The 12,780-nt window shown below is 36.2% G+C and overlaps 1 protein-coding gene across 2 annotated transcripts in view; it reads left to right on the top strand.

Annotated features, from left to right (window-relative positions):
• LOC121312886 (DNA topoisomerase 2-beta-like) overlaps window positions 1-12,780 on the top strand; it is a 37,122-nt gene that overhangs the window by 5,508 nt on the left and 18,834 nt on the right. Inside the window, exons 2-8 of one of the 2 annotated variants that reach the window (XM_041244768.1) lie at window positions 1,678-1,857; window positions 2,589-2,679; window positions 4,329-4,392; window positions 4,740-4,885; window positions 7,933-8,030; window positions 9,718-9,930; window positions 10,165-10,338. In XM_041244768.1, the coding sequence (XP_041100702.1) occupies window positions 1,678-1,857; window positions 2,589-2,679; window positions 4,329-4,392; window positions 4,740-4,885; window positions 7,933-8,030; window positions 9,718-9,930; window positions 10,165-10,338 (966 nt within the window). Of the gene's footprint in view, window positions 1-1,662; window positions 1,858-2,588; window positions 2,680-4,328; window positions 4,393-4,739; window positions 4,886-7,932; window positions 8,031-9,717; window positions 9,931-10,164; window positions 10,339-12,780 lie in introns of both variants that reach the window. The other variant, XM_041244767.1, reaches the window with a different exon arrangement.

The following is a 12,780-nucleotide window of genomic DNA, read 5'->3' as shown; positions in this document are numbered from 1 at the left end:
CAGTCCCTGCCGATGAGAATCACATGGCTGCCACATCCATGCTTCACAGTAGGGATGGTGTTCTTTGGGTGATGTGCTGTGTGTTGGGTTTGCGCCAAACAAAACGCTTTGCATTTAGGCCAGAAAGTTCCATTTTAGTTTCGTCAGACCACAAAACTTTTTGCCACATGGCTACAGAATCTCCCGAGTGGTTTTTTGCATATTTCAAATGGGATTCAAGGTGTGCTTTCTTGAGTAATGGCTTCCTTTTTGCTGCACTACCATACAGGCCAGATTTGTGGAGTGCTTAGGATATTATTGTCATATGCACAGTTTTGGAACAGTTTTGGCCATAAAAGCCTGTAGCTCTTACAAAGTTGCCATTGGCCTCTTGGTAGCCTCTCTGATCAGTCTCCTTCTTGCTCAGTCATCCAGTTTGGAGGGACGGCCTGATCTAGGCAGGGTCTTGGTGGTGCCATACACCTTCCACTTCTTAATAATCATCTTGATCGTGCTCCAAGGGATATTCAAGGCCTTTGATATTTTTTTTTATACCCATCCCCTGATTTGTGCCTTTCAACAACTTTGTCACAGAGTTCTTTTGAAAGTGCCTTGGTGCTCGTGGTTGAGTTTTTGCTTTAAAATGCACTACCCAGCATAGGGAACCCACAGAAACTTCAGAATTTATCCTGAAATCATGTGAATCTCTATAATTTAACACCAGTGGAAGCCACTTAACTTGGTGTGTGATTTTGAAGGTGACTGGTTACACCTAAGCTAATTTAGGATTGCTATTACAAATTTTCTACAAATTTCTAGAATATTTTTTTGACTTGGAAGTTGTGGGGTAGGATGTGTAGAGAAATGACAAAAAAAACTATTAATGCATTTTAATTCCAGGCTATAAGGCAATACAAGGTAAAAATTTTGAAAAGGGGGGGGGGGGGGGGGGGGGTTAGACTTTCTATAGGCACTGTATATAGTTATAATTTTGATAGTAGGCTTTAGAATCCATTCTCGGGTGTATTCTGTATATGCACGAGAATGGATTCTCAAGCTACTAATGATCAAAACCTAGCATCTGCCGATTTTTATCTCCTGAAGATGACTTTTTACTGCACCAAGAATTCAAGAACTGGTGAAACGGAAGCTAGCACAACCTTCCCACTGATTTAACTGCCCTATTTTAATTACTAAATTGTTTCCTCAGTTCTGTAACCCATTGTTAAGGCTGCATTTTCATTATTTTATTTATTTTTTTCACGGAACGCATGATTTCCGTTAAATGTACTCATTGCCATGTAATAAGTAGTTCCCTGTGAAAATTCCCATTTCTGAAAGGATAGTGTAAATGTATGTATTTGTATAAAAATAACTACAGCAAATGTTTGCCTTATTGACACACTACCTGAGTGTTACACTGCATTCAGGAACCTGGCAGCCGGTTTAGGTTGCTGCTGGTAAATGATATGAACTCTGCATAGAGTTGCACCATTTCTGTAAAATGTCTTTAATGAAAAAGACACTGGCTGCATCAAAGGTCGAAAAGGTTGAGAACTGGTCTGGTTTTAACTGTTCAGATTAGGCTATTTATTCCTTTTTGAGTAGATGATGATGATGGTAGTACTAAATCATCATCATCAAATGTGTTTTTAACTGTTTTATAAATGTATCTAATAACAGACCCTCTTTGATAAGAACAATGCTGCCAGAAAGGAAGAAGCAAATGCCAAGAATGATGGTTCCAAGACTGAAGGCTCCAAGAAGGAGGGTTCTAAGAAGATGTCCGTGGAGCGAGTTTATCAGAAGAAAACCCAGCTGGAGCACATCTTACTCCGTCCAGATACTTACGTTGGTTCTGTTGAACCAGTAACCCAGGTGAGTTAAAAACTACTGTTTGAAAACTGTAGTTTTAAACTTAAAGTACCACTCAATGTAAAGTTTTCACTTGGTAGGTTTAATGGCCACTAATATTCCAGGTGTATTCAGAAAAGGTATTCTAGCCATGGTAACAGCAAATTCAGAATATGAATGGTATTTAGTATTCTGAATATGATAGGTGGGATGTTACACTTAGGCTGATTTTTATTACATAAGAGTAGTAATTATTTACTTCATTCTAATATTAAGCTCCACTTTCACCAAGGTAAAATTAGCTGGTAGCGGTGGGGACCAACCAAGACATATCATCGCTGTGTTATATAAGCTTTCAGCACTTTTCCTCCATCTGGTAGCTTGGATTTCCTATTGGCCCGGTGTTGATGGCTGAAGCATAATCCTGGGATCAGCCTATTTGTGGCCTCCCTGGCGCTTCAGCACAGACAACAGTGGTGATGCTGGCTCCAGGATAAACCAAAATGCGGCCACCTTAGCGCCTCAGCGTGGCCATTCTGAAATGGGCTGCGTGGAGCACTTTGCTGGGGTCTTCAAGTGGGCAGCTACCGTCTTCTGTGTTGCATTGACCTAGCCCACGACACCCCGGGAAGGCTCGACAGTGATGCTGGCGTCCCAGCATTTTGTATATATCCATGATATATTTTTTGTAAAAAATGTGATGTTTAGTAGTGCCTTTTTTGTGTGTTTAACTTGTTTTTGTTTTCCATTTTCAGCAAATGTGGGTTTTTGATGAAGATGTTGGAATGAATTTAAGAGAAATTACCTATGTTCCGGGCATGTACAAGATCTTTGATGAAATTCTTGGTAAGATAAATCTATGTATATAATTTGTGTGTGTAAAGTGAAATCGCAAATAGAGGGGTGGGCATTACATTTATCACACACTACCCAATGCAATTTTTTTTTTATAATCTCTGGGGAGCATAAAAAAGTTATAAAGTTCTGTGCTGCTTGTTGTGGGGGGCTTACTCTACTTAGTTTATGTCAGTGAGTTCTTAGACAGAGAGTGACCTGCATAAAGATTTATTTAAAATTGCAACAATTTTGGTAACTAGAACAAAATGTTTGCATTCTGTGAGACAGTACTAGTTGTGTTTTTTTTTTGCCATCAGGTTTCCGTGGCAACTTGTGTTTGTGTGGATTACAAGCTTTGACATTTTTTTATATACAACTATTTTGCCATTTTTCTAGTTTGTTCCGTGGGTGTTTGTGTTTGTTAACATTTCTGTTTACCTTTTTGTGAAAAGTGTCTTACTGTCAGTCAGAATCAGTGTATTACAAAGCATCTTCATCTGTGGATGGGAGAATTTTTGGGTGACTGATTTTATAGAGGTTTATGGTGACTCCCTCAGGCCCGAAAATTGAAAGCAGAGAGTCTGTTGCCAAGGTAGTTTTGGTACTGGAAATGTGCGTTACTCATGGGTTTACCTTATTTTCAGTGGACATAGAGGGCTCTGAAGGCGTTTCTTTATCAAGTACACACTAAAGAATTGTGAAAATGTGTTGCTGTTTGACAGCTTGCGGTGGGGTAGTGTTCTGTTGCTGGTATTAATCAGTGCGTGTTTCCCATATCACACCCATATGTACATATTAATTAATAAACTGGTGAGCGTTTTTTTCCTCTGACCCCTTACTTACTAAATACCCTGATATCTTTGAATAGATATTATCTCCTCCTTAAATATGCCAAATATTTTAGTGAGCAGGATATCATAAGTAGAATGGTACCCTGAAATGTTCTTCTTTTTCTAGGAAAGTGGTTTAACTAGGGATGGGGAGTTTGCAGGATAATTTCATTCGCCCTATGTGCTCACTAAATATCTTGGTATCCCTGAATAGATCATTGTCTTCTTTTTTTAAGACTGGTACTATATTCAGTGTAGTGTTCTCCTTGTCAAAAGTTTTTGAGGATAACATTAAAAGAAAATGTCATAACCAGTCATTCCGCATTTGTAATGCGGGTCACATCTGGGGTACCTCAGTACTTGTGGGAGAGACTGTTCATTAAAATATTTTTGCTTATTTTTAAAGAGGAGACTATTTTCTATTCAGGGTTACGAAGATATTTAGTGGGAAAATAGTCAGAATGATGTTACAAGCTTTCCAAGAAAAAGGAGAACATTTTAGGGTACCATTCTACTTGAGATGGCTTGCTCATTAAAATATTTAGCATATTTTTAGAGGAGACAATGATCTATTCAGAGATACCAGGGTATTTAGTTAGTAAGGGGTCTGAGTGAGGAAAAATGGGCAATACAGTCTCCACCTATCGTCTTAAGTCATTTGTTGTTCCCAAACTTGTTGGAAGACAATTTGTTTTGAGTTTAATAAATGTATGTCTTTCCATCCTGTTTTGTTTGCTTACATTTGATACTTACTTAAATTCCTGCTCTATACTGAGTTTCTTGTTTGACAGTGTTTGTGGTTCTAAAATCACTTTAATTGTTTTTCAGTAAATGCAGCTGACAATAAACAGAGGGACAAGAACATGTCCTGCATTAAAATAACAATTGACCCGTAAGTAAAAATGTTTATAACTTTCTGAGAATCCTTTCAGGTCATCCTTGCAAAGTTAGGGCATCTTCTGGAACTTGGTAACAGTTTTTATAAAGTTTGTGGATATACCCTGCCAAAGACACAACTGTCTGTCCTTTCTTTAATTTATTTAGTTAAGTAGGTTTTGTACAGAAAAAAATAGACCCCACCCCCCACTGGTGTATAGTGACGTACCATGTCCATTCACATGACCATATGTTTTTACTGGATTATGTTCTATACACAGTTGATGTAGATCGTGGTGCATGATATTCTTGACATTGGTTATGTATGTAGCTAATATACTTGCATTGTTTGTTTTTCTGCAGAGAATCAAACATTATCAGCATTTGGAATAATGGTAAAGGCATTCCAGTTGTGGAGCATAAAGATGAGAAAATGTATGTACCCGCTTTGATCTTTGGGCATCTCTTAACATCAAGCAACTATGATGATGATGAGAAAAAAGTTACGGGTAAGAGACAAGTGTATTTTTGCAGCTGTATTGTTTTGTTTAATATGTTGTGTGTAGGATATCCCTTATTCAGTAAGAGATCTTATTCTGTTTAAGTGAGAGAACTGTGAAACAATGGTACAGATAACAAAATGCATTATGCTACAATCCTAAATACACCCATCCTTTGTTATATCGCCCCTCGCTATACTGCGGATTCAGATAGATCTCGGTCCTGGAATTGGCTCCCCGTACAGTAACTTCGTGTGCCTTAGCTGCACTATACATAGACCATATCACTTAGAATTACTGTTTGTTTTATTTCGTACTGCACATCACAAAAATAAAAACATTTAAACAAAGCATTAATATCGTACTGTTATCATATACACACATTGCACAATAACACAAACCAAATTAAATATCGACTTGCTGAAGCGGTTTTTTAAGCAGTGCAGTAGCAAAAGTCACAGGGCAGTGACGTCCGCTCCCTAGCAACAAGCCTCATGTTGGGAATGGATTCTTTCAATGCAGCGGGTTTGGGCATTTGAGAAAGAGTGAGATTCATGAAATTAATTGGAGACTTAAGTTGATGAGAAGCAATTACCGTCCGCAGTACGAATTAAAATGGTGTGCTGCTTTTTATATGAAAAATGTGGGTTTTGTAGAGGATTTATATTGGACCCTGACTCCCACAATACAATGAGGGAGTGGTTGTACAGTGTTTGTTATTAGCCTATTTGTTTTTCTATGGGTCGCTTTCTATATTGCGGCCCTCGATACATAGCGGATTTGTATTGGACCCCGACACCCGTCAATATATATTGAGTGGGTGGTGTATTTACCATAAATGATAGACACCAGATTCACAAAATTCCCCTTTTGACTTTCAAGGATTAAATGGAAATAATAGTTACTTCAATGCTGTATGTATGTGTTGCATACAGTTTACCATATTCATTCTGACAACTGTATTCCTTCATAGTCTAATCATGTAATTTTTTAACCTACTTGAAAACTGAGTAGAAGTCACACATGTTGTGTTAATTTTAGCTCAAAGTCTTTCAGTTCCCTTTTTTGCAGCTATTTTAGAGCGGGAATGTACAGAAAGCATTTACATTCCTGACATCGTGCCCATGCCTGTTTTTTATGTCAGTTCACAGTGCACTTGCTCGGTTAACTGTATAAAACTTATCTCCACCACTATACAGTAAACCGGGAATATACACTTACAGTATTACATGGGTACATTTAATGATACAGCATTGGTAATGGATTTAATTTTTGGAGTGTAATACAGTTAGGCAGGATATACAGTTGAATAATATACACTTAAGTGGGGTAGACCTGTATAGAACGCAATCAGGTAAATTTCAGCAACCCCATAACAGCAAGTGAACTTTCAGTTGCCACAAAGTACTGTACCTAAGGATACAAAAAAAATAGGATGTGAATATTATTATTATTATTAAAACATCAGAAAAATTGTGGAAATGGTTAATCAATTCACGCTGACCCTTTTTCTATTAAAAAATAAAACCTACTACAAAAATAATCTATCGTTGATTCGTTCTGAATACTTTAAGCCCGCCCCAACTACTGAGCGACATAGCATTCCTACATTTCTATTGGAGACTTTGCTTGCCAGATTTAAAACAAGATTACCATCAGGAATGGAGGCTTGTTCGTGGATTTTAAAGCTGTAATACCGTTAAGATATGGAGGATTTCAGTCAAAATTGTGGTGAAGTGTACAAAAATGCCTACACACAAGAGGAAGGAGGAAAAAAGCCCCCTCTGAATCACTTGCTGTTGAGTCGCTGGTACCTCTGTCTTAATACAATAGAAATCAAGTCAGTGTTTTTGAAAGTCAGGATTGCGAATCCTCATGTTTGTGAATGGGAGGAACTTTTTTCACAGAAAGCAAAACTACTTCAGGTGTGCTTTTGTTTGATTTGTGAGCAAAAAATTGCAGAATTTAAAAAGTCACATTTGCTGCAACATTTTGAAACAAACCATTTGATGTACTCCTTGGTTTCCCTAAGGTTTCTAGTTACGAAAACCAAACCGTATAAAAGTCTACGTAGTTTGTTGCTTCATTCCTGTCAGGGCAATGCACTATTAACCAAAGTTTCTATTAGAGTAAGTGAACTAATTGCACAAAATAAGAGACCATGTACTGATGATTTGCTAATTTAAGACTGTGTACAGAGGTGAGAGATATAAAGATGCAGTTGTGCAAAAGGTGGATGTGCCACTAGGCATGAATACAGTAGCTAGACATACAGAGGACATTGACAAAAGTTATATGATATAAGAAACTTTGATGGGTTTTTCAATAGCTATTCATGAATGCAATATTTAAGACACAGCCCATTTGTGTGTCTTGGAAATTACTTTTCCTTCAAAGAATAATTATTGGGCCTGTTCCATTGCATGAGAACTACTGCTATGGGTAGAAAAGAACACTTGGACCAGGACTCTGGGAAGGAGAGTATTTCTAATGAAAAATTTGTGGCAATGGTTGGTTGTGAAGCAGGGCTTATTTCTTCAATGTGGAAGGATGCAGCTTACCCCAATTTCAAGAGTTCTTTTCACTGGTAATTTGTTTCCTACTTTTTAGTGCTAAAATATTAGATTTTACAGTCTGTACATGTAAATGATTTTCCACATTTTAAAAGTTAAATGCTTGTGACTGTCTGGCTCTTTTAATGACCAACTGTTCATCAATATGGCTCTTCTTGCCAAAAATGTTGGACAGCTCTGGCTTAGGTTATATTTCAATGCTTTGCTGTTGAGATGGTGAATTAAGAAATTTAAGGTTCTGCCACTGGATAACACAAGCTGGATGGTTATGTTTTGTATTCCTTGCTAGTGAATGAACCTTTGAACCCATTCCAAGTTTATGTACTCAGATGACCAGGCTAAATTGGCAATAAATTATTCAACCTGACCACATTAATCCTCACACTTATAAATACAGACAGGCTCACCAGTGTAGGTGTTGCAGTGATAAACAATGTTGTAAACATGTTTTCATTGTTTAATTTACTTTTTTCATTTTTCCAGGTGGGAGAAATGGCTATGGTGCAAAACTTTGCAATATTTTCAGCACCAAATTTACAGTTGAAACTGCATCCAAGGAATACAAACATAGTTTCAAACAGGTAGGGTGAGATGCACACTGTTTTGTTGTGGAGTGGAAACATATTGTTACATGAGATTGCATTCAGGCCTTATTATTATTATTGCTGATGTTTAGTTACAAAACAGCTCTGTATGCAAGTGTTTTAATCTGTGTACTGTACTTATAAAAACAATATGAATTCCCATAAAGTGGTGGTGTTCCCAGCATGAATTGATTAGCGGAGTGTTCTGTTGACATGGGCTAGTTGTAGTTTTTAATTTTTAAATTTTAATATATATAACTGTGCCAAGTTCTTGAAATTCTGTTGCTCTACTCTGGCACAGAGTAAGGTTTTAGCACCCAACAAACATTCAGCTCTGGGGGAAGAAAAATCGATCATGCATAGATGCAGTAGTGAATGTATTTTAATTTACACTACTGAAACAAGGCACCACTGTTTTACAATTAACATGGCATTTATTTCTTAAAATGAATGCCAAGGATAGTAAAAGATAATGAAGTTGTAATCAGCTACTTGCTTGACAGTGATTTTATGTTGTATAAACTTATTACAACAGTCACATAAAATTAACATTGTGTATTAATGCTAGGAAATACTCTCTTGCAGTAAAAGAAAATTAAATAAAATGTAGAAGTTGTCAAACTGCGTAATTTAATTCTACTTGGTGTATAGATAAGTTTATGCAATGCTAAACTGATTTGCGTTTTTATTATATATACACTGCTTAAGTACTGTCAGATTTTAAATTCACGACAATATTTTAACAAAATAAATGAGATCGAAAATATCCAATATCTGCTTTAACCCTTTGTGGTCCTGTGTCGGATCAGGTCCGACATTACAATTTTCCCTTTCCAAACAGACATAAAGCACTGGTCTCTAGTCGTTTTTTCTACAGAAAAAGAAGAGAAAACCTTTCAATGGCCGAGTGAGACCGATAAGAGCCGAAATGAAGCTGAAAAAAAAGGGCATATCTGATAGCCCCATGCATCACATAGATAACACTGACATAAACTAAGGAGATAGCTGCTTTAGCTGTGCTCATATAGACCGCCACAGCCAAAGCCACACTGGATTGGCTTAAAATCAAAAATATCAATGTCCTGGTCTGGCCCAGTCAAAGCCTGGACCTCAATCCAATTGAGAATATGTGGAAAGAGTTGAAAATGTGCTGTTCACCAAAGGTTCCCATCCAACTTGATGGAGCTTGAGCAATTTTGCAAAGAAGAATGGGCAAAAATTGCAGTGTCCAGATGTGCAAAGCTGGTAGAGACTTATCCAAATATTGACTCAAGGGGGTGAATACTTATGCTATCAATTATTTTCTGTTTTGTATTTGTAATTAATTTAGAACAATTTGTAGATTTGATTTTTCACATTGACATTCTGGACTTTTTTTGTGTTGATCAGTTACAAAAACTCCTAATTAAATCCATTTTGATTCCATGTTATAACACAATAAAATGTGGAAAAGTTCAAGGGGGGGGGGGTGCATACTTTTAAGAGCCACTGTATATGAGGAAAATATGATTTTTCCGGGTGAAGATATACAGTACATTTCAAGTGGGGTATTTTGCCTATCACATTTCTTGGATTGTTGCTTTGAAATTATTAAATCTGAGCATGCTTTCTGGTGTATATTGTTGCTTGCAGAGTTACAGAAAAAAATAAATACCATATTTTTTTTAATTATTATTTTTAACAGATCTGGTTGAACAATATGACAAAAACCAGCGAACCAAAAATTAAATTCTTTGATGGCGATGATTACACCTGCATTACATTCCAGCCCGACTTGCCAAAGTTTAAGATGGAGAAACTGGATAAGGATACTATAGCCATCCTGACAAGGAGAGCTTATGATATTGCTGGGTCTTGTAAAGGAGTCAAAGTCATGTTCAATGGAAAGAAACTGCCTGTGAGTGTGTGGTTTTTTTTTGTTGTGTGTGGTGTTTTTTTTAAATGGCTTAAAAATAATGATTCTACTTTTTACTTTTGACTGATTTAACAGTTGATGTATGATTATTGTAAATAAGAGATTGATTGTTTTATGGGCCATCTGGCAGAATTGGCTGGAATTTTACAGTTTTCTGACTGGGCAGCATACAGTAAGCATCATGATTTTAGAATACATATATTGCTTATTTTTCAGGTCAATGGATTCCGCAGCTACGTAGATCTATACGTAAAGGACAAGCTGGATGAAACCGGCGTTGCACTGAAGGTGGTAAACGAGACTGTGAATGACAGATGGGAGGTGTGTCTCACAATGAGTGAGAAAGGCTTTCAGCAAGTCAGCTTTGTAAATAGCATTGCCACCACAAAGGTAAGAGCATCGCTGTTGACTACTGTTTGTTGATTACTGTAAAAAACGTTGTATAAGTCTATTTTCTAGGCATTTTTGCAGGGCCCTTAAAAGGGGGGCCGACTAATCTGCTGGTGCGATGTATGCGCCGGTGTGTCTAATATTAAACTACTGTACCAGTGCCACAGTGGGATTACTACAGCCATGGCTATTATGGCTCGCAAAAACTTAACTGTCAACAACCAGCATTTTATTTTTTCTGGATCTACCACAAAACCACTGTTCTAATTTAAAAGTTTTAATTTGTTACTCTCAATACCCGAAGTCACTTTGAATGTTTAAATGTAAGCGTTCAGACTAAAAATGTCACACCTTGTACTGCTTCTCTGTTAATACTAGCTGTCAATCTCTACGAATTTTCTTATTCCCACCCTCCTGAACCATTGGTTTGTCAACATTCAGACCAAACCCGCCCCTGGGATTTGTAGCAAACAGCTATTGGTTAGAAAGCTGATTAAATTTATCAATTTTGAGTTTGTTGTAATTGCAATGCTTTTTGAGACTGGTGTGGAAGAATAGGGGGAGGAGTCAGACGAAGCACCTGGCTCCAATTTGTTATCACCAGGGGGATTATGGCAACATGCTACCGCGAAAGCACTAGGGATATCGGTGGATACTGTGTAACCAGACTCGAACACTGTTCACTTCTAGATTACAGTTAAACCAGTTTATCTAACCCAGTTATGCCAACAACTGAGTTCGAGACTACCTCCGGAGTAGGTTTCAGATTCGGTTGTTGAACTTGATTATGATTTAAATCGATTTAAACGCTTTTTTTTTTTTTTTTTTTTTTTGTTTTTTTGTTTTTTAAAAACAGGTTTAGAACCCTTAACTCAGTTCTAAAACGCTAATGTGGCCAGGGCAAGACTTCTTAAAATAGCGTACAGGCAGTGATTACTATACCTGAACTGACAGTTTGTATGGTTATGTTTATTGACTTGTATATTTATTATTATTATTTCTATAATTGTTACTGTACTGCATTTTTTTAAATTAATTTATTTTACTAATTACAGTATTATTCAGTACATGTACCAAGGCAACAGATTTACTGTATTAATACAGAATGTTACATACTGTATAATAATGTACAGTACTAGTTATATTTTACATTGTTTTATATTGTTTCTTTTGTAATAACTTTATTCTACATACACTGTATATGTACATTAATCAAATAGTACTGTACTAGGTTTAGATTTTTGTGTTGATTTGGCGGATATGTGCATGCATCTGGTTATTACATACCTTGGTTATAACATACAGTTTTTACGGTCCCATGGCAGTATGTTGTTTCAGAGTTTCACTGTACTTCGAATGACTTTAATACAGAACATACTGTAACTTGTTGTACATGTCGGTGCAACACAGTGGTAGACTTCTAAAGTATGTGTGGTTGTGAGTAACAAAACAAAATTAATGTATTTTTACAGCTGGAAATGTAATGCAATTGTACTGCACTCTATGCAACAGTAAGATGATTTGTCAATCAATAAATCTTTATTTTATATAGCACCTTTCATAGTGGACCACCATCACAAAGCACTTTGTTTTGTTTACTGGTTATTAGATGGTGCAGTGTTTAGTTTATTTTATTGATTTACTGTTATCCTAAATTTGAAGTCTCAAAGGGGGGAGCGACTTTTACGCCAGTGTGACCTATAAAAAGATTTTTACAATATGTATGTGTCTAAAACTTAAAAATAAATATAATAACTCTTATCAAGTTTTAAGAAGCGTGTGAAGCTTATATTGATGGGTAAAAAATAAATTGACGATTACATAAATGTTGAATTAAATGTGGGCTAACATAAAGGTAACATTAAGGTTTAATTGCGCAAAATTAATATTTATTACAGCAGGGTATGTCATTTTCTGATTTCAAAACAAATTTATGATGTTAGAAGCCTATGGCATTCTGAGTATTTAGAAATCATTTTGGTGATGTTGTCATAATCGTGTACGGCAGGAGTAAACGTCTTCCAGAAAATATTTAAAGCCCAAAATGTAAGATGAATAATGTTGGTAGTCGCAAAAAATTCCCATATAGCTCACATAACATAATGTGTTTGATAAATAGTACAGTTCAGGGTCTAATTATTTATTTACGTATGTGTTTATTTTAATTTTCTAATTTGTCAAAACAATTCTCACAACCATTAATTCATTAAGGACATTCTTCTGAACAAATTAATATGTAATGTATTAATTTAAAATTTAAAAAAACAAATACTATACTCTCTAAACTCAAATCATGACTAGTGGTGGGACGGTACTCAAATTTGATAATATTGTGATAAACGGTCGCTACACATGATATTTCATTTTATAATACCGTAGTTATCGGTTATTCAACAAATCTAAAGCAGGTATCATCTTGTTATTGAACAACAGTATACAGCC

The sequence above is a fragment of the Polyodon spathula genome, chromosome 3 (assembly GCF_017654505.1).
Source record: "Polyodon spathula isolate WHYD16114869_AA chromosome 3, ASM1765450v1, whole genome shotgun sequence".
NCBI lineage: Eukaryota > Metazoa > Chordata > Actinopteri > Acipenseriformes > Polyodontidae > Polyodon > Polyodon spathula.
The sequence above is the reverse complement of the archived record's forward strand: the minus strand, read 5'-3'. Positions and strand labels throughout refer to the sequence as shown.